The 22923-nt window shown below is 40.3% G+C and overlaps 1 protein-coding gene across 3 annotated transcripts in view; it reads right to left on the reverse strand.

Moving 5' to 3' along the window:
* vaspb (vasodilator stimulated phosphoprotein b) overlaps window positions 1-22923 on the reverse strand; it is a 43724-nt gene that overhangs the window by 10384 nt on the left and 10417 nt on the right. For all 3 annotated transcript variants that reach the window (XM_084717183.1, XM_084717184.1, XM_084717182.1), the window contains exons 2-4: window positions 8944-9115; window positions 5422-5602; window positions 3291-3354 (exon numbers count right to left, since the gene is read on the reverse strand). In XM_084717183.1, coding sequence (XP_084573309.1) covers window positions 3291-3354; window positions 5422-5602; window positions 8944-9115 — 417 coding nt within the window. The remainder of the gene's footprint in view (window positions 1-3290; window positions 3355-5421; window positions 5603-8943; window positions 9116-22923) is intronic.

Genomic DNA, 22923 nt, shown 5'->3' on the forward strand with positions numbered 1-22923 from the left:
CCAAAAATGGACGCAAAATTCAAAATGGCTGACTTCCTGTTGGGTTTGGGCAATGGGTCCAAGAGGCTTTTTTGTGCGTCTGGGTGTGATACATATGTGTACCAAGTTTCGTGCATGTCGGTGAAACATGCCGCAGGGGCTGATGTTTAAGGGGCGTGGCCAAACTATTTGGCCACGCCCATTAACGAAACTCATATCACATGTTCAGGCCTGGACCGTTAACGCACATGTCAAGTTTCAGGCAGATTCGACTAAGTATAGTGAAGTTAATGCTAATTTTTCATTTTTGGCGAAACATCAACTTCGCCGCTCCGTCACGGAAAGACAGTGTGACATCATGGCACGATTTTCATAATACACGATTATCAACATGTTAAAGACGGTTTGACCAGATTTGAGTTGCATATGGTCAACGTGCTTGGAGCAGGACCTCAAAGAGTAAAACATGTCATTTCCTGTCGCCACCAGGGGGCGCTATGACAATTACAGAATATTGTGACATAGATGTGTTCAGGGCGGGACTATTATCCATCACAGCAAGTTTGGTGCAGATCGAACCATTTATGCTAAAGTTATAGCAATTTCGTGGTTTTTGATGTGGGTGTTGCGAGATATCAAAATTCGCCCTTCCGCAGCGACCGCGCCCTTCAACGATACGAAGATCTTTTAATAACTTTTGATCACACAGTTGTGGAGCTCACACAAACCGATTTTGAAGTCATTTCGATGAAATCTGTAGGAGGAGTTCGTTAAAGTATGACGTGTGAAAATGGCCAAAAATGACCTTATTTTGAAAATACAATTCAAAATGGCCGACTTCCTGTTGGGTTTAGGGGGTTGCTCCAAGAGGCTTTTTTGTCTGTCCCGGCATGATACATATGTGTACCAAATTTCGTACGCCTAGGTCAAAGTTAAAGCAGGGGGCTTCAATTTTGAAAACTGTTAGGGGGCGCCATTGAGCCATTTTGCCACGCCCCTTTGTAACGACCATAAAATATCGAATTTTTCGCAAGACCTGATGAGTGTGCAAAAATCTGGGACTTTTTGAGCCTGTTTAGGCCCTCAAAAATGCGATCTTAGGGGAAAAAGATAAATTAAAGCTGCAAGCAGCGTTTTACGGGCCCTCGCACACCCGCGCCACTCGGGGGGCCGGCGGCCGCGGCCTCGTGGCAGGATTCGTCCCGGGCGAAGAGGCTCTGTGATTGTCACGGCCTTTTGACGTCTCCTTAAGGAATTCGATGCCGCTTACTGTCGCCGCTAGGTGGCGCTATGAGTATGTCTCCTGATTGGCATGTGGATGTGTTCAGACCGGGACTTCTATGACACCTGTGAAGTTTGGTGAGGATCGGACCATTTGCACCCAAGTTATAGCGATTTCGTTTTTCATGGCGAGACATCAAAACTCGACGCCACGGCCACACCGTTTAACGTTGACCAAATCTTTTAATAAGTTTTGATTACATGCTTGTCTAGATGGTACACACCAGTTTTGACGTCAATTGGAACATTTCTGTAGGAGGAGTTTGTCAAAATGCGACACGTGGAAAACGCCAAAAATGACCACTAAATTCAAAATGGCCGACTTTCTGTTGGGTTTAGCCTATGAGACCCTCAGACTTTTATGTGTGTCTGGGCATGATCTACATGTGTACCAAATTTCGTGAAGATCGGTGAAACCTGCTGAGGAGGGCGCTGTTTAAGGGGCGTGGCCAAGTCATATGGCCACACCCATCGACCCAACTCATGCCATATGTTCCGGCCTGGACTGTTTATAAACATGTGAAGTTTCAGTCAGATCGGACCATTTATGGTAAAGTTATAGCAATGTCGTGTTTCATGGCGAGACAAACTTCGCCGCCATGTCCCGGCCACACCGTTCAAGTCTGATCAAATCTTTTAATAACTTTTAATCACAATGTTGTCTAGATGGTACACAGTGATTTTGAACCCATTCTGATCAATCCTGTAGGAGGAGTTCGTTAAAATACGACACGTGAGAAACGCCAAAAATGGACGCAAAATTCAAAATGGCTGACTTCCTGTTGGGTTTGGCCAATGGGTCCAAGAGGCTTTTTTGTGCGTCTGGGTGTGATACATATGTGTACCAAGTTTCGTGCCTGTCGGTGAAACGTGCCGCAGGGGCTTCTGTTTAAAGGGCGTGGCCAATCTATTTGGCCACGCCCATTAACGAAACTCATATCACATGTTCAGGCCTGGACCGTTAACGCACATGTCAAGTTTCAGGCAGATTCGACTAAGTATAGTGAACTTAATGCTAATTTTTCATTTTTGGCGAAACATCAACTTCGCCGCTCCGTCACGGAAACACAGTGTGACATCACGGCACGATTTTCATAATACACGATTATCAACATGTTAAAGACGGTTTGACCAGATTTGAGTTGGATATGGTCAACGTGCTTGGAGCAGGACCTCAAAGAGTAAAACATGTCATTTCCTGTCGCCACCAGGGGGCGCTATGACAATCACAGAATATTGTGACATAGATGTGTTCAGGGCGGGACTATTATCCATCACAGCAAGTTTGGTGCAGATCGGACCATTTATGCTAAAGTTATAGCAATTTCGTGTTTTTTTATGTGGGTGTTGCGAGATATCAAAATTCGCCCTTCCGCAGCGACCGCGCCCTTCAACGATACGAAGATCTTTTAATAACTTTTGATCACACAGTTGTCGAGCTCGCACAAACCAATTTTGAAGTCAATTCGCTGAAATCTGTAGGAGGAGTTCGTTAAAGTACGACGTGTGAAAATGGCCAAAAATGACCTTATTTTGAAAATACAATTCAAAATGGCCGACTTCCTGTTGGGTTTAGGGGGTCACTCCAAGAGGCTTTTTTGTCCGTCCCGGCATGATACATATGTGTACCAAATTTCGTACGCCTAGGGCAAAGTTAAAGCAGGGGGCTTCAATTTTGAAAACTGTTAGGGGGCGCCGTTGAGCCATTTTGCCACGCCCCTTTCTAACGACCATAAAATATCGAATTTTTCGCAAGACCTGATGAGTGTGCAAAAATCTGGGACTTTTTGAGCCTGTTTAGGCCCTCAAAAATGCGATCTTAGGGGAAAAAGATAAAAAATAATAAGAAGAAGAATAATTCCTTCAGTTTCAATAGGGCCTCGCACCGCCTTCGGTGCTCGGGCCCTAATAATAAGAAGAAGAATAATTCCTTCAGTTTCAATAGGGCCTCGCACCGCCTTCGGTGCTCGGGCCCTAAATATGCCAACTAAAGCAATGGTGCGTTCCATTTAGAGGAAGTCTGAAGGTACCTCCGCTGTTCAAGCTCTTCTGGAGAAGGTCCATTTGACACTGGGCGGGGGAGGGTTGCATAACCTGCCAAAACACAACACAGGAAACATTAATACAAATCAAAACTATTACAGAACATGAAATGAGACATTGCTCTCAATGGTTTTAACAGCTCATGAACAATTTATGACTTTGTCTTATGTGACACTCTTTGACTTTAACTGTTTATGTGCTTTTATTACTTTTCAACCGTGCAGCTGAGTGTAAAAAGCCTGAGTGCCGTGTAGACAGCCATAGTGTGACAGCGGGACAGAAAGAGGTGGTGTACACCAATCAAAGATTGGTCCTTCAGGGCTTTTTATGGTCCTTAACTTCACTAGGTGTGCCACGCTGAGTCGATATATATAATACCAATATTAATACAAGTCCAGTATTATTAATGTATAATTCTATTATATATACACATTACAATCTAATATACTTGTTTATCTTAACCAGTAACATCTTGCGTTAGATGCAGGAGTCGGTTGGGCAAGTGGATCAGAGATCTACTTGCCCAAAGTCAATTTTCACTTTCTCTATACAAGCTGTCTGATTGATTAACAGTTATCAAATAACTAGGAATAAGACTAAGACTAAAGTAAATTCTCATTTTTAATCTAGGGCTGCTACTGATGATTATTTTCAATATCAATTAATCAGCCTATTATTTGTCAGATTAAGTTACAGTACAGGGCTCAAAAGTAAGTTATTCACCACCTTCCCAAAACTCACATGGACAAATACTAGAATAAGTTTTCAACAACTGAGATATGGATTATGGCAGAACATCAATAGGTCTTATGGACCAGAATAAACAGGAGAAGACATCAGTAATGGAGAGAGGAATGAGTAAATTAAAATTGCATATTGCAAAGAGAACTGCATGAAAAAATGGAACACCAAATGATACCAGTCTTGTATCATACTTTGCAAAACTATTCCCAGAGCCAGCACAGGCACAGTGTAGCACTTTTTGAAAACACACAAGACAAGACAAAACAAAGCACATTCCTCCCACAGGCACAACAGGATTGGCCTTGCTAATGCATAACATTCTTATTTTCTCATACCACTTATTTATTTATCTCATTTTGCACTTTCCAGGAAATCTGTCGCAAGTAACTGATCAAATAATCTTACGTTAGGGCAGCAAACCAGTGTGAGAACTGCGTCTGCAGAAACTAATCGTTAAGCCTAGTACTCAGAATACATCTTTCAGCCTTATTAGGGCACAGTGTGGGAGCAGCACAACAGGTACCAAACTACTGATGTGGATCAGCAGAGGGGACCTGAAATCTCAGAGACACTGTGCTTTCATCTAGTGTGGACAGAGAGCTGCCAGAAAAGCTCCAAGGCATCACAGTCAGACACGTTTAACATTAAAAGCTGAAACAATTAGTCCATTAATTGATCAAAAGAAAATTAGTTGCCAGCTATTTTCATAACCGATTAATTTTTCGGTCATTTCCAAGCAAAAATGGATTTCTTTGTCGTTCATGATAGTAAATGAATAGTCTGGTGGTTTGAAAAAAGTACCAAACTGAAGATATCACTTTGGGCTCTGGGAAATTGTGATTAGCATTTTTATATTTTTTTGGACATTTTATAAACTTAACAATTAATCAATTAAAGAGCCTGTGTGTAAGATTTACTGGAATTTACTGGCAGAATATGGCATAATTGGAATATAATATTTATAAGTGCGTTTTCATTTGTGTATAATCACATGAAAATAAAAACTCACAAAAAAAAGTTGAAATGCCCTGAGCCAAACGTCTGCCCATTCTGGGCTACTGTAGGAAACATGGCAGCCTACGTGGAAGAGGACCAACTCCCTCTGTAGATATAAATGGCTCATTTTAAGGTTGACAGAAACACAACAATTTTTATTTTCAGGTGATTATACCCTTGCACTAATATTACAATCCATGGCAGATCATTCAATAATGAAAACAATCCTAAATTGCAGCTCTATTGCAGATTCATGATCAAATCTGTGTGTAGAGAGGCTTTCATGAATCAGGCCCAATCAGAGGTAAGCAAACAATAAAATCCATGAAGTGGCTGCAGATGCTGATGAAACCAGGAATGTAGTAAGAGCTCATTTACCTGCGTCTGCTATGGAGTTGAGCACCTCTAGAGCATGAGCCATGCCATTGGCAAATAGTGCTGCATCCTCCTTGCTGCCAAAGTTGAGCCCCCACACCTGCCGTGCATCTCTCCACTGGTGGAAATTAGGTGTGGCCTGGTTATACTTGAGACCTCTCACGATTGGACAGTTTATAACCACCTGGGGAAGGAAAAGGACAGATGATCAAATATGACGATCCTTTTGTGGCTTTTTGTCCACATTTTATTCAAATTAATGCTGTCAGTTCTGAATATCTGATTTTTAAAATATTAAATCCAGATTTGCTGGTCAGAAGTTTAAATACCCAAAACAGGTAAAAAGACAAAAAAAAGAAACCTTTTAGGAGCTATATTCCTCAATAGAAATCTGGAAAAACTATTAAAAACCCTCACAGCCACATCCCCGCCTATGCTTAAACTTCCAGTGTCCGTTTTATTTTTGTTGGATTATCCTGGTTTATATTCCACCCAGCAGGTGGCGTGAAGCCTGTAAACCAGGAGGGAAAAAAATGTTCTGGGTTTGAGCGTTGCCTGAATGTGCTGACGCGCCGTTTCACTATTTGTTTAACAGCCTCTGGATTCCACAGAGCAGAGAGGAGGAGAGGAGACCCTGTCAGGGTGAATATCACAGCAGGCAACATGCAGTGAAAAGAGAGGGTAGCAAGTTCAGCTGCCACCGCAGACAGTGGCATTCCTGAACTCTCCACAATCCTGTCAAAAGGCAAGAAAGGCAGGTGGGGCAAACGGAGGATATGACCAGGCACATATTAAAAATCAGGATGAAAGAGGGGGAGCTTTTATATCTTTTTTGAAGTGAAAGAAAGCCGAACGTTCAAACAGCCTGGATGCCTGCAGATAAACCTTAATACCACGGTTCCTCTTGTGTTTTCAAAGCAGTTAAATCATACAATCAGGCTGGGGAACATAAAACTAATTGAAAAGACAAGCGTGGAAACAAAACAAAAAGTTACTCTGTATGCAGACAGCCAGAGAGAGAAGTGGAGGAGAAAATACAGCAACCCTATATACTCTCTGTCATTAGCTCCTCTGTGCTCTCATCCAGCACCATCCTAAACCGAGTTGCACGTCTCCATCAGACACAAATAGAGAGTCCTTATTGGGTGTCAGGCTTCTCCCTAAATTGTCACAGGAAATGGTTGAACAGGCTAACTATCTCACAGGAAACATCAGCCACTTTAAGACCTGTCTCTGGGGAGCACTTTGGAGTCCTGAATGTTTAAAGAAGGAGAGAGACACTGAGGCAAGCAGGGAGAGCAGGGGCCTCGTCATAAATAGACCCACCCAAACGAAGTTAACCCAGCGTTTAAACTTAGAATCTGCCCACCTTTATCTGGTGGTATCTGGTGAGTCATAATCTGGTGATAAGTACAAGGAAACCCTCTTTGTTCTCAGTACCTAACGTGCCTATAGTTTCTCAGGTTTTAAGTGCAGCCTCTCTTCTCACTGTGCCAACGTCATGCTCAAAATTAACACGAGGTGTTAAAATCACCTTGTGTGTTAATGTATATTTATATAAAAACAAAACAAACCCACAACATGCATGTGCATGCTTAAAATCAAGATCAATTCAAGTATTTTGTGGCCAGGCAATATGACTAAAAATAATGTCTCTATATTTTCTGACAATGTATATCTTGATATCCACGTATTTTATCTGAAAGTGGTTTTACAAAAGGATGTAAACAGACATAAGAATCTAATCATCCTTCAGTAAAAGCCCTTTATTTTACACAGATAGCACCAAAAGAGAATTAAAACACAGACGAGCATTCAAAAACCTAGTTCTACTTTCCATTTAGTGAGATAATAGCGGGCTGTGTGCATTCACAAAATATGTACATAATGAAATTGTAGATGAATAATAGAAACACCATTTTTCCTCTTCTATCTTCCACCGACCATAAACTTTGACACACAGGACACTACTGGAAGGCAGCAGGGCCCAGTTTTGTGGATACAGTACATGGTATCGAGTCAGTGCACAGACCTGCATACTTGCCACCTTAAACCACATTTTAAACAGTATCATAGGAATTTATCAGAACAACCCCAATAAACATCAGTAATGTGGATATAATGACCAAGCGGATAAAGACAAATAATACAACAGTCTGGAAAGTCAGAAAATTACATAATTTTACTATAATGCATATATCGGTCTGCTGATATATTGGCCTGATATGGACCTATGGAGGATATATTGATGTCTGTGTATATGTTAACTGATATGCACAGATAGGAAAACCTTTTTTTTTTTTTTACAGAACATATAATGCAGAAAACAACACTTGAGGTGACTTAGCTTTTGCATCATGTGAAACATTCATGAGTACACCTGGCAGGTGTAAATGCTGAGAAGCTGCCTCATAATTGACTGACAGTATTAAAATATCCAGCAACTGACTGATATGGAACAGTGGTGATGTTTATTTAGCTAAATAATATTTATATTTATTTATTCTTTTCAATTGGTCGTCATATGTATATGTTAAGTTATTTAACATGTTAAAAAAAAATATAAAATTCTATAGCAAAGTTATTTGTTTCAGAAAACAGCCATCTGACAATCTTTGCAAAGCCATACTGATGCATAATCCATGTAGAAAAGGTCTATTTTTATTCTAGCTCAAAAATTCACAATGTTGGGCACCATATTGGTAATCGGTGAATTCCCAAATTCATTGATCCCAAATTCCCGTTTCAGTCGAGCTCCTGTATACGTGACAATAAATGTTTACCGTTATATTTCCCAGCCCTACTGCAAAGTAATACAAGATGTTATGAATTGAATTGAATGTTATGAATTATTCTTTACATGTTCACTCATTCCCAAAACACTCACAGTAAGTACTGCAACTGAGAGGACAAAGTTAACAAAAGTATCCTGTCAAGTTGAGAGATTTCAGCCATAAATCTAGTACGCTTCAGCGCCTCGCAATCTCCTAACATTAAGATTTACGATCATATGAAATAAAATAAACCAGTAGCAGCAATGTACTCTAAACAGTGAGCTCTGGTGTAATAGTTCACAAGCTTTTTGCAACAGCGGAGCACTTGCACTAAATCTCTTGCTGGTATGCAGTCCAAGCTGTCATATATGCATTAGAGAAGACATAATGGACAGAATGAATTCACCTAAAAAGAAATTGAATCATTTGACATCAGTATCAGCATGCTTAGTATTGCTGATAAAATGATCACAGTATATAAAATAAATATTCTCTACAAAATCTCCCAGCAAGAGTGACATTCAGACAGATAATGTGAACGAATGTGCACATACAAAGATAGTCTGTCTCACATTTGTTTACTCGTACACCCTTAGGTACCTACAGGAGACCGGAGATGCCCACGAAGCCACATGACAAGCACAGATGAATGAGCCCCACACACAAAAAAACTACATACACACCTACACAGACAGTCACACACATACACAGAGTTAGTCAGACACAGTGAGGCCAAAGCCGGTGGTTGTACCTGCTGGTCTGTCTGCATCTTGCGTCCCACTATCCTGAAGGCATTGGTGGTGGGGTTGTGATAGATCTGGACTCTGCTGAAGGTCTGAGCTCCAGCACCGGCCGGAAGCCACTTCTTGTTGCCATCGTCATAGATCATCACAGTGGCCCGAGCCTGGCAAATACTCGACTCACTGAAGGACAGACAGCAAGACAGAAAAGAGACAATATTAATTTGAGCTGAGCATGAGGGTGACAAGGGAATTGTTGAAAAAACAATCTCAATCAAAATGCATTAAGTAAATTTAAGATTTAATTTGCCATTCTTTAAAATAACTGGCAACCAAGCTTCATGTGTAAGACAAAAACAGTATGAGATTAATCTCAAGGCTTTGAGAGGCGCATCATTTCCTTTGTTTGTCCAAGCCTACACAAACAACACACACAAGAAGCTTCTGCGTAAAGCTTGAACCTCAGTGAAGAAAGTACTGGCAACTGCAAGACAAAAAATATAGCCACATCAATGAAACCACAGAGGTTTGTGGTGAAAATGCATGAAGAATCTTTGCTGTCATTACCACAAACATTTGGTTTGTCTTTTTCTGGTGACAGCCTTTAAGATCTATGCAGATTAATAGATTGTCTAAAAGATGCCAACTCATATTTGTCATACATGTTTCACTGTGAGACTGACTAATTAAGTGTTTGACCTCCAGTTTTGGTTTATCCAACAATTTTACACTTAATTACAAGTATAAAATTGAGCTGAGACGAAACAAATGCCATACCAGATTAGGCTAATTGATACAATGCAATATCATTTTTTTCTAAATCTTTTACTTAATCACGCCTTAATGTCATTATTTTACCAGTTTTAAATGCTATTTAATTATTGTATGTAGTGTGGACTGCAGCTGGAAGGAAAGAAGCAAACACAAGGGGAGGTGAGGAGGAACTGGAGACACCGGATGGACAAACACCAAAAAGTCAACAGTCTCCACTATAAATAAACCATTTTAAGAGGTGAGTCACAATACAGTGGTCCTGAAAGTGTGCTATGATACAAATTACAGCTGATGGATCATGAACTATAATGTGTTTACTTGCCGAGTGGTGCTGATGGTGGTGGATGATGGAAATCCATACAGTGCCTGTGGCAAGTTGTCAGACAACTACACCACAGTCTGTGAATTTATCAAATAATAGGATCTGCATTGGCACAGGTATCAGGTATCAGTTAGGGGCCAGGCTGCAGCTAACGACTGTTTTCATTATTAATCAATCTGTATAAATTACTGTATAAAATGTCAGAGAATCATTAGGATTTGTCCGAGCTGTTCATAAATGCACCAGAAAGATGCCAGGATGTCACATTTGGACGTTTTGGGTTGGTTCTAAGCATTCTGAACACAGCAAGATAATGAGAAAATAAGGAAATACAGGCAGAGGACAGGGTCTCTGCAGATACAGACACCACCACACACTTCTAGTGACTAACAAGTGATGATTAAAAGTGATTATGTTTACATGAGTCTATACATTATTGTTTTGGGAAAATGTTGCATTTTATGCCTTTAAAAAATACGACTCCAGTACCAGTACTTCATTTGGTGCCCATCATGTGAATGGAAGCATTTATACATTTTATTGGTTCATTTTTACCAGACATCACTTGCATGTAGAACAAGGTTTCCTCCCAGCAAAGTTGCTAGATCTGGTATCTTCTGACGGGGGCTGACAGCCAAGTAGGGCTGGGTATTATTTTAAAAACTTACGATACCAGTGCAAATACAACTACCCTCAAAGTGATACCATTACTACCACAACAACTTCAAAGTGATACCAATACTTATAGAGTTTTCTTTTGTTTTGGTGGCATCTTGGCATACTAAACTGAAAAGTCTGTCAAATAAACGATCCTTGACTTCACTACCACAGACTGTGTGTAGCAGTCAGACACTATCTGCTAGTGGTGGTAGGCCAGTACTACATTGGATTAAATCAAAGGACCCTTGTGAGCAAAACAATAATATTATAGTATTATTAGTATATATATATATATAATAGTTATTTTTTTCTAGCTATGGGTACAAAAATGATCAAATGCAGACATCTTTTGACTGGGGATGTTTTGTTAGTACTGGGTTATTTCAGTCATTACTGTTTGTATTGACTACTGATATCTAGCCCTACGGCCAAAGATGTTTTTTGACAGGGAGCCGGCAGGGCCAGCAACAGACTGAAGGCAGTATTAAGGTTGGGCCCTATAGTTCGATAATTATGGTCAGAATCCGGGAAATGAGAAAGCAAAAACACAGATTTAAAATGGCTGACAGGAGATTTGAAAATATAACTATATTTATTTGAAAATGTAACACCATAAGTCATTTATTTGTAATGTTGTGTTTTCAACAACAAAAGAAATTAAATTGCAACTCTCTTGACTTTTAAAATTATCCTTTAGATCGAAAAACATCATATGCGTAATTCATGACACAATTCAAATGTTTGACCAAAGACATTGTTTCCAACTGAGCAAACTGTTGTTTAAAAAAAACCTTAAAATAAATTCCTTGATGCTTAGGCCCAGTGGGGGGGCAACTTAGGCCCTGTGGGCCACCTGGCTTGCAACACACAGGGGGAATCCCTCTAGTATAGCCATATTACAAACGCTTTTGTGGCACCTCAGCATATTGAACTTCCAGCTCTACCAAAAACACCAGGGTCAACTTCACCATACTGTAGCTGTTGAGGTAGTGGGGCAACTGCATAATGCATTAAACTGAAGAACACTTGTGATGACTGGCTGCAATCAAAACAAATAGTCAGTTGCAATACTACTTGGTACTGGATTATTTCAGTTGATACCTTAAAGGTATGGAATACCAATACCCAGCCCTAGAAAAGAGTTGTCATCTTACAGAACAGCATCATTACAGTGGCACAGCTGACAGTGATGATCAAAATGGTTGCAGGTTAATTAATGTATTAATCATCACAGCGCTGTTCAAAAAGTAGAGTAGCCCAGAGGATACAACAACAGTGAAAGACTGAGAGAAAGAACGCAGCAAAGTGTTGATTTGAGTTGATTTGAAAAAAAGAGATTAGTTTGATGCCAAACAAGATGGGGGTGAGACAACAATGGAGGCCGACAAAGACAGGAAGTTGTGCCGAGCTCCGCCAAAGAGACGAGGCTCTGGAATCTTCCACCTGCTCTGCATCAACCTCCACCTCCACACACTTGGTAAGAAAACATGTGAGATCAGTGACAAAACACTTATTTATAGGTCCATTTATAGGTCCATGCAGGCAGAATACACACGCTTACAACACATTCAGGAATGCCCGCACATATGCAAGATTAGGTGGCAGTGTTAGAGGCTGCAGGGTTTGTGCATACGGCTTTGCATTTCAGACACTGATTTGTTTATCTTTTGATCTCATTCACTGTCGGAAAGAATACCACAACAAATATGGCCCATGCAAGTATGAGGTATAAATACAAAATAATAATAGAGAAGGTAGAGAGGAGGAAAGAGGAGGAAAGGTGGCTGTCAATTCCAATCTTTTACTATTCCCCCCATTTGCCCCCCCCCCCCGCCATGCTCTCCCCATAGGCCCCTAATCCATCTCTTCCACCTCTCCCCCTCTCCCTCCATCTGTCCCGCCCGTGATACAATCTGCTACTTCCTGTGACACAGCACCAAAGCCACAGCCCACTTCCTGCTGCCAGCACTGCCTAATAAGGACGGCCACAGCCTGAACAATCAATGTCCACACACACACGTCCTGTATTTTCCTACAAGCAGATAACATTAAAATTTAGTCTGTTAACTGAAAATGTTTGCTTCACTACAGAACGGCAGCTGAATTGAGCACATTGTTTTGCCAATGTGATGGAAAAAATTTCCTGTAAGCAATTATAATAAGAAACTTTCTCAAGATAATGAGAAACTTTTAGGCTTACAAATATCCCTAAAAACTATTTGTGGTAGAGACAGTGAGCAACTTACAGTACTGCATTAGGTGTAATCCGTCTTTAACACATGGGAGTGGTTTATGATTTCACAACACATTAGACAGCTCTGGATTTACTGTAAATTAAAAAAAAAAAAGTGTATTATATAAACTTCAAAACGCCTTCCTGTGATTGTGTTAGTTGGCACACATCTTACAGTAATTGTGCCTACAGTAAATGCTGGTCCAGTTTTTCATGATAACTTATTCTCCTCTGTGCTTTTGGCAACATGTACAGTAGCTAGAGAGATTTTTGTAGATGTCTGGCACTTTACTCACATTTGCTGTATTTTTTCAAACTGTTAGTTTCGGTTGTTTGGGTGTCTGCATTCCTCCAAACATTTTGTGACAAATACTTTCAGGCAGAAAAGTTAAGAGGCTTGTAGTAAGATAGGATCTAATCTTGGACTTGTGTTATTTTGATTGAAAAACATGTTAAAATGACTAAGATGTGATTTTTTTTGCAGGAATCTGTATCAAATGAAGATTTTCCGTTTTAAGTCAGTAGAATCCGAGTTGTAGGACTGGACATCTCTGCCTCACGGCATTCACTGAGTCCAAAGTTTTTTTGACACACATTTTGCTTTCAACAAATATTGCACCTCCTACGATTTGAAAATTGTAGAAAGCCATATTGTGATTTTGATAAAATTTCGCTTAATTGTGCAGGCATAATGGACACATGCCTAAGGATTTTTGATGCAATATCCTTAAAATGGGATTTAAACATTTGAACCTAAATGAAAAAGAACAAAAGATAGATGTAGAAAGCTAACTCACATAACTTTTTTACAACAGCATCTTAAGAAAAACTTTTTACAAGGGAAGAAGGCCCCATCAATGTCAAGTCTACTCAAAGCCCATTGGTCACTTCTGGCAGGTTAAAACCACCTCGGGTTGGACAGATAAATACTGCAGCGCTCTCTGATCTCATCTGCACCGAGCATGCTGCCATGGTGCTGGGCAGAGAGGGCTTATGGGAACTGGGAGGGGACAGAGACATAGGACTGGGAAATGGATGCATATTTAATGGCAGAGAAAGCGAGGGCTCAGGAGTGAGACTGAGAGTGAGCAGCTGCATTATTGATAAAACGACGGACACCGAGACTCTAAAAGCGTGTGCGGCACACACGCATTAAGACAAGGACTTGCACACACCCTCAACACCTGTCAACCTGCCAACACGTGTGTCCACGCGCTGACCCAAGTCCACTGGGTATATAACAGGCTGCAGAGGACTCACGGCCGGGTCTGACTGCCCCCTGTTTTAGTGCTGGAATAAACTGCAAAAGGCGCGGCCATAAACACTCTATTCCCATGTTTCCTCGGACGAGGACCACCAGTCCACCAGTGAGGACACTGAGGCTGGCTTTGGAGCCAAGAGAACTAAGTGACCAGTTGACTTAAGAGGGTTTTCTCTTAAGCACAAACAGGTCATTGGCTGATGCTCTGTGGAGGGATTTGAGCCACCAACCTTTAAAATACCTGCAGCAAAGGACCTGCTTACTACAACAGAGGACTTCAGCACAGGATCACCAGGATGATATGCTTATTGCACATACACTAAGAAAAACACTTTAAAAATTAAACCTAGTCTGTCTTCATTTGTTGTTAGCCTATTGCAGCCAGTTCCTCATCCCTCTGTGGTGTCTGTGAGGGGTTAACAGGAAACCGCAGCGCACGGTCGGGGCACATGCTCTCTTGGAAATGTCTGTATAAGGCTGTGCTCTAAGAGCTTTTCCCCAAATGTGCTGGCAAGTACAGTCAGGCCCAGTGGCTCTGTCTCTTCCCCCCTCCTCCTCCTCTTCCTCTCCTCTCCTCTCCTCCTACGTTTACCTGACTCTCCCTCCCTCCGTACAAGCTCCTCTGCCACTCTTCTCTACTTCCCTTCATCATTCTGTCTGAATCAAACGATTTAACTCAGTGCCAGATCTGTCGGGAGATGCCTCTTGGTGGCATTCATGCAGACATATAAATTACATAATACTGCAGTTCATACAGGCACAGGGATAATAAGACTTAAAGTACAGTGAAATGGACAGGAGTACATTTAACCTGTGTAGAGCTGAAACGATCAATTGATTAGTGAAAGAAAATTAGTTGCAAACTATTTCCATAGCTGATTAATCAATTCAAACATCCTTCAATGAAAGGACATTTTATGAACTAGCCGTTTAATTCGGTAAATAATCAGCTGATTAACCAATAATGAAAAAAATAGATAGGTGCAATGCCTAAATCTGTGTATCGTCCTGAGGCTGAGACAAGACACACTTAAGTTACAGAGTCTAGACACTGAGTAGAGTCAGACCATTTGTCTTTGCATCCATTTCTGGATCATTGTCCCTCCTGATTTGTTAGGCTCCTTTCTCCTACTGGAAGAAGAAAAAGCTTTTTCCGCTTTCACAACTACAGCCAGCTATGTTCAGGTTTGAGTTATTCTTGCCTTGAGGGGTAAGTGTCTTTCTCAGAGAAGACTGAAACCTGCAGGAGTATCTCATGCAAGACATCTGACAAGCTGGTGAATCAAAATAATATCTGTGCAGCTTCATTTCTCATTAACAAAGTTTTTATTTTAGGGGAAAAAATTCATATGAAAGTGACATAACAGAAATATTGAACTAGACACAAGATACATACTCTGCAGAACCCCAAATAAGGACAAACTTATTAAAAGGAAAAAAGGACAAAATCTCCATCTAAACCTCCTATGATCCAAAGTTTTACTTGCCCACTCTATACCTCCACTCCCCTCTATTCCCCATGGCCTGAGTCCCTAGTTCTTCTAGACTATAAAGGTATATTTGAGTCTAACATAGTGATTAAGTTCCCTTCTCTAACTGAATTTTTAAAATAACATTATAGGTCATATGGAAATGGTTAACTATATACCCCAGTTTTCTAACTTACCATAACCATGGCATATCTTGCACCAGCTGAAGTATTCAAAAATAATTCAAGAAAAGCCAGATAATAAAATTAGGCTAATAGAATAAATAAATAGGCCAAATGAAAAAAAGAGAATAATGTTTTTGTCAGAGTTTTAATGACTGATGAGCCTGAGTTGTAAATAACAAATAGGTGCCCTTGATTCATATACAACTCACAACCTAACATGAAACGTAACATGAAAAAACAGGTGTTGGATCTGACTCAGTAAACATTAGTTGGCCGTGCTGCACCTTTGATGAACAAACAGTGATGCATTGCTTATGTCCTTCTTTCCTACAGTCAAACGTCACATTAAAACCAGACAGGGAATGACAATAAGTCACTTAACAACATCTGTGTGCGTGTAATCGAACCACTTCCTCCTCCTCCTCCTCCTCCTTCACAACCTGATAAAAATAGAGACCACAGTTCACAGATGATAGTCACACATGATAAATACTGATATTGTGGGGAAAAACTGCATCAATTTTAATGCTTCTCTATACTGTGTGGAAGAACAGTGCTGTATATAGTCTATATTTTTCAGTAATTAAAATTACAGGTCATCTAAAAATTATTGAGAATGAGAATTTCTCTGGGGCTCATAAGATTAAAATATGTTAAACGGACAGTTTACATAAAAAATTTAAAAAGTGTATTTTTGCTTTTATCTGCAGTGATATAGATAGATATAGATAGTCCAGATTGTTTTGATGTGAGTTGCTGAGTTTTGGAGATATCAGATGTAGAGCACCAATTCTTGAGAACTGCCCTACCAAAAAACTTTAAACAGCAATACTACTGTCACTCTCATTAAACTTGTTTTGTGAAAATTTTTTTTTAAGGATTTGTATGCTGTATATTAAGGATATGTAATTTATAAATTAAAAGTTAAAAGCTTTTAAAATCTAAAAGTAACAATACCTCTTGGTAACATTAAAAGTTTTTTTTCCCCACATTTCTGTTAGCTCCGTCAGGATTTTAAAAAACAAACAAACAAACCGACAAACAAACAAAACATGCTTTAATCGGGCATGAAAACAGTAAGCTATAACCCAAGGACCCCTGTCTCACCTCCTCGTATACAAACAAAGCAGGATACTGCTCAAGCACTGGCAAGCTTTCTGTTTTTCAACAACTTCATTAAATAATATTGCTCTCAGACGTCTCAACCATAACAAGTCAACTCCGTAGCCCTTCTAAATTAATAAGAATTTTGGCTTAAAGATGTGTATTTTAATTAGCACTTTGAGAGCTCTGAGGAACTTACATACTTGGCTCCTTACAATGACTACTGCTGTGAAGTGAAAATGTGCAGTTTCAACTGTTTTCTTGTGGAACTACACCTGCCAATCATATGAAGGAAGTGTGAATCTACTCATGGATGAGAGATCACAGCTCAGCTGAGGAGGACACCTTTAATGTTTACACCCCCTGCTGTCACGAGCGTTAGCTTCTCATCCATGCATGCTTCCTTCTGTGTGGTGATGCAGTTGGCAGGTGTACATCGTGAGAAACAAAACACTACACCGGGGTCTGTGTATTATCTTGAGTAAGCAGGTCATGATTTCTGGAAAGAGATGTTACTCAGTTGCTACTCAGTTTCTCAAGTGTCATTTTTAGGTGCTTTGAGCACCACAAGCTGAGTAAAATAAAATCTCCAAAAACCTGGCAACTCACACAAAAACAAGGATTAAAATTACAACAGGTAGGAGGAAAGATATGTATTTTGATTTTAGGGTGAACTGTCCCTTTAAAGTGGATACATATGTAGGCTATATAGTAAGAACTCATTAAAAAGTTAAGAGTGAAACTGGATAGTTGACCTGAGACAAATGAGAGAAAGTCATGTTCCACACAGGGGTGAGAAAATGAAGTGCTAGCTGCAAAGAGGCAACATGGGAAAACCCAGCATCTGCCAATGAGCGAATGCTGCTGTGTATAATAATATACTTAGGTCTAATATTAATAAAATATATTATGTAATGTTCTAAAACCCAGGCTGTGCGGTTAAGTAAGTGTTAAGTAGCCATTTCCATATTGCAAGAGACTGAATTTCCCTTAGAAATGAGGGTTCTTTCTTACTTCTGCAGAACTGCAGAGTTAATGACCTACAATTGAAGATAAGTTTAACAGGAAGAAAATCTTTCACTGAATGACAAGTGAGCAAATGTAGATCATTATGGGATGCTTTCTTTTTTTTTTCTTTTTTTTTTAAACTTGTTAGTACTGTGCTGCCTCATTACACGCACTGAACTGAGGTCATGATGGTGGTAAAGTACTTGACCTCTGATGCTGACTTGGACATGGGGAGCGCACACAATAGCCTGTTGACGCTGTCCTGGTCATCTGACAGCACACTGTCCTCAAAGCACCCTCGGGCCATGTATACGGCTGCCAGCGATGTTGAGCTGGGCCCACATGACTCTGAAATCAGCCCCTCATAACAACATACACATCTCATAGAACTTGTTTGTTTCTCATGTCAATGTTGAGCAGATATCAGACTGTAAAAGAAGGCGCAAGATAAGCTTTCGAACTTCAAAGTACATTTCCTGTTGAGCTATGAGAGGCAGCCATCCAATAAATGTTAATATGTAGCCCGACGCCCAGACAGAATAAACTTTCCATTGATGCGGCCTCAATTCTTCAAATATGAGGTGGATCGACGACACAGACAGAGGACTCTAAAAATGTATGCAAATTCTTTAGGGGATTCTGCTGGAGGAAGTCATGTATGAAAGAAACAGTAAGGAAATATACAACATTTACAACCCCAAAAAGTAAATTAAAGGGATAGTCCAGATTAATTTAAGTGTTGTTGTAAGATACCTGTCAACAATCAGTGTATTACCTGCAGTAGAGGCTGGTTGTTACGTCCCCAGTTTGACAACATGGAAGCTTACTATGTACTGCGCTGTACAGAGTGAGCAGGAAAATGTATTTTAGCCACTCTAAAAAGGCCCATATAAAAATATGTCTCTCTCTCACTCAGCCAGACTTCATAGGTGAAGTCAGTCATTTTACCTCGCAGAAATGTGAGAAAGCCCATGTGGTCCACTGCTTCCTCGATCTATAAATCTGTTTGCTATTGTGTGACTTCCGTGAATCAGAGCTAACCTTTTAAAACACCAAAGTCACACAGTAACACAATTAAATTAACCAATTAATGCACCCACAGATGAGCAATTCCTGTGTTCTGCAAGGTTAAATAGCTGATTTTGCAAATGGAGTCCACTTGAGCTAGAGAGAACTACATTTGGCTTATACAGCGCTGTTTTCCCATAGGAAAAGGCTGTCTGAAGGCAAGGTAGAGCGGTCAAAATGCTCTAAATATAGCATACACTTAAACTGATATTGATGTTTTTGGGCCTGTGTTGGGCCTTTTTTTTTTTTTTTTCGGTGGTTAAAATGTGTTTTGCTGACGTCCATAGCTTCTGTGCTGGTACTCCAAATTGGGGTCTTGTCAACCATCAAATTGTAGGTAATGCACTGATGATGAAGTACCTCATACAACCCCACTTCAAATAATCACAACTATCCTATATAAGTATCCTATAAGTAATTTATGGGAAAATGTTATTATGTAATAACTTTTCAGATATTGGAAGGAAATATAAAGTCTTGGAAAGCGAGTAGTTGTCCTACATTCTGTCCTACCCACAACAGTAAACACTTTTGATTCCATCCTCCTTTGCCTCTGCTAACTCAGCTCCCTCTTTTTTGTCCTTTTCCTAATGCTTGTTTCTTTTCACACAGGTTGTAGCATGCTGCTATAGCACAGGAATAAACACAGACACACACACACACACACACACACACTCGCTGCAGGCTACTGCTTTCTGCCTCCACAAGTCAGCCATACAGAAACAGGCATTCAGGCTATCTCAGCTACTCTTGAGCTCTACTTTTCCTCAATGTCTTTGTCTGAATGGACTCGGACATCTTCAGCTGAAACTCCTCGACCAAGAAAACCCCTCAGCATTCTTAAAGCGCTGACTCATCCTTCGCCTGGCACAGTTTACCAAGCGTTGTGGAAAAGTTGAATAACTTTCATTTTGTTGTGTGACCACTTCGAGAGCGGAGATGAATTCCTTCCTGCTCCTGAGGCAGTGTGGGGCAGTGGTGTGTGTGTGGGGGGGGGGGGGGGGGGGGGACAACTGGCACACTCAATGCCCATATTTGGAACCATCTCACCTCTGTCCTCCTCACTGAACTCAATTCCTTTTACAGGTTGGAGCACATCCTCCTTGACGCGGGCCAAGGAAGAGGAGGAGGCAGGCCCTGCTCCTCTGGAGAACAACAATCCTTCCCTCTCTGTCAGCTGCTCCGACTTGTACACTATTTTCTTTGCACCAAAGGAGAATAATCTTCCTTCAATTCTGAGTCCAAAGTTGAGAAAAGAGAAAGTAAAGAAAAGCAAGAGGGCAACACCTAATAATACTTCCTGCTTCTCTTTGACATTGAGGCATGAGTGTGTAGACACTTTGACCTCACATTTGCAGACAGTGGCTGCCTGGATAACAGTCTCACTGCAGCAGCTTGCACATCTTCCTCTTTTAAAAATCCACCTACAGTAAAATGCACCAACAAAGCCAAATGTCCAACCATCGCCTGAGTACCATGTTTATGATAGAAAATAAACTTTAAAAACAAGAGTTTGAATGCTCTTGAAGAACTTGACAATCATTTTAACAATCAACTTGTAATCTCACTTCATGTTGCCAGTGACAAAGACTTGTTCCTTGATAACCAAGTGTGAACCAATCATGATGTCACCCATTGGTTTGTGAACTGCCACACAGAAAATGTTGACACTAAAAAACATTAAAATGTTTTTCTGGAAACATTTATCTGGGGCTGCACCTAAGAATTATTTCCATTATCACAATTCTGATCACTGTTTCACAAAGCCCAAGATAACGTCCTCAAATGGTTTGCTTAGTCCACAACACAAAGGTATTTAGTTTACTTTCATAGAGGACTAAAGAAACCAGGAAATGTTTATACTTGAGAGGCTAAAGTCAGAGAATTTGGGGCATTTTTGCATTAAAAATTGACTCAAAACAACTGATCAATTATCAAAATAGTTTGCGAATTATTTAATAGCCGAGCAATAATTGATTAATCGTTGCTGCCGTACATTTAGCTGAGAAATGGGCAATGTAGTAACAGAATAGTCTGAAAGTTTGATCTGAGGTGGCTCAGTCCTGCATGTTGCATTGGATGGACTCACTCTGAAAGCATACCCTGCTTTATCGTCTATTTGACTCTAAACAGGACCATAATTTACAAAATGAACATCATGTCATATAGAAAAAGATACAAAACTAGTCACTGAGACCATAAACTCATTAGGAAACTGATCACTGAGGGAATTAAGTTAGAAATAAGGTAATTTTGACATAAGGGTATACACAATCAGACTCTTTTTTGCAACCAGTGGAGTTGTTCCTTGCTGTTAATCTGAAATAGGGATGACATTAGCTGATTAAAAATGTATTCACCAATAATTAATTGATAGACTAGCAATGGCAGTAACTCGCCTCATTTGACATTGTTGTGTCTGGTGGAGTTACAGTATATGTTGAATAGGGAAAGTAAAATGCACAAAACATACAAACCTAATTAGAAAGAGTGCAGGTTTAAAGGTGGGGTGTGCTATTCTAAATCAATAAAACTTCTTTTTTAAAAATCAAATTCAGGGGGCGCTTGGATAGCTCAGTTGGTAGAGCGTGTGCCCCATGTACGGAGGCTGTGAGCCCTCTGCAGCGGCCATGGGTTCGACTCCCGCCCATGGCCCCTTGCTGCGTGTCTTTCCCCCACTCTCTCCCCATTTCCTGTCATTAAATGCATAAAATGCCCCCCCCAAATAACATAAAAAGGAAAAACAAAATTTCAGTAAATATTTCCTCACAGTCCTCTAGCTCCCAGTTCTGTGTGTGTGTGCTGAAAAAAATCTGATGTTTCTTTTCGGCCCTGGCTCTGTAAATAGGAAACAAAAAGTGGACCAAGTAACAACACTATTCCTGCCGATCAGCATCAGGTGGCATTTGCGCCTGTGCACAGGACACGGGGAAGGGGATGGAGCGTGAAAGAGATGTTAAATTATCTGAAGGAGCTCTGAAGGAGGATTTGTTTGGTTGTTAAGTTCAAGTATAAATTATCTTTCTCTGGAATAGCACTCCCCACCTTTATGGCATTTCTGTATTGGCCTCACTTTTCAGATCCAGGAGCTCCGTCCATTATTAAATATATGGTCTTGATAACTGAACGACCCTCCACTAAATCTTTGCCAAAACCCTAGCAAAATCAAATGAAAAAAGACAGACATAGCTGTAAACTGCACAGTCCATATAGTGATGTTTATTCTGTTACTAATTGAAACTATGTACAAACAAAAAAGCACAAGTAAGATTCAGGCCAATCTTCACCCATGACTGAGCCTCGAACATTAACTATTACAACAGACGACTCTTTAGCAAAAGGATAGTCTTCTTTTGGCAAGTCATTTGACCTCGTCAAGCTCCCAAATTAAACTTGTATTCAAATAGACCAGACTGTTGCTTAGACATGAAGGTTAGGGAGGGAGGGAGAGAGAGAGAGGGAGAGAGGGAGAGAGAGAGAGAGAGAGAGAGAGAGAGAGAGAGAGAGAGAGCTTCATGCATGCAACATCTAGGACAGAAAAAAATGTTTCTTTAAACAAGATTATGTGCCTCGCTATTCATGCACAAAAATGTCACCCATGCAGAAAATGGTTTAGTCTTGAACTGAAGAGCAAACAGGTTCTCCTCTTCAGCCCGTCATTTTCTGTTTTAAACCTAAAGTTAAACCTATAGTCCATCTCTGGTCAAACTCTGCTGGGCCAGCACCGTCTTTCTTTTCTACCCAGAGGTTAAGTGCTGCCTAATGATAATGTAAGAAGGAAACTGCTGTTGCCCAATAAATCATCTGCTGGGCCCCTTCCAATGCTGTTTTATCTAATACAGCCTGCGTGTATCAACAATCACCATCAACCCAGATAAGTGAAGTTAAGATCCGAGGATCTGAAAGA

Source organism: Lutjanus erythropterus, chromosome 4 (assembly GCF_056507025.1).
Source record: "Lutjanus erythropterus isolate fLutEry1 chromosome 4, fLutEry1.hap2, whole genome shotgun sequence".
In the NCBI taxonomy this organism is placed as follows: Eukaryota; Metazoa; Chordata; class Actinopteri; order Lutjaniformes; family Lutjanidae; genus Lutjanus; species Lutjanus erythropterus.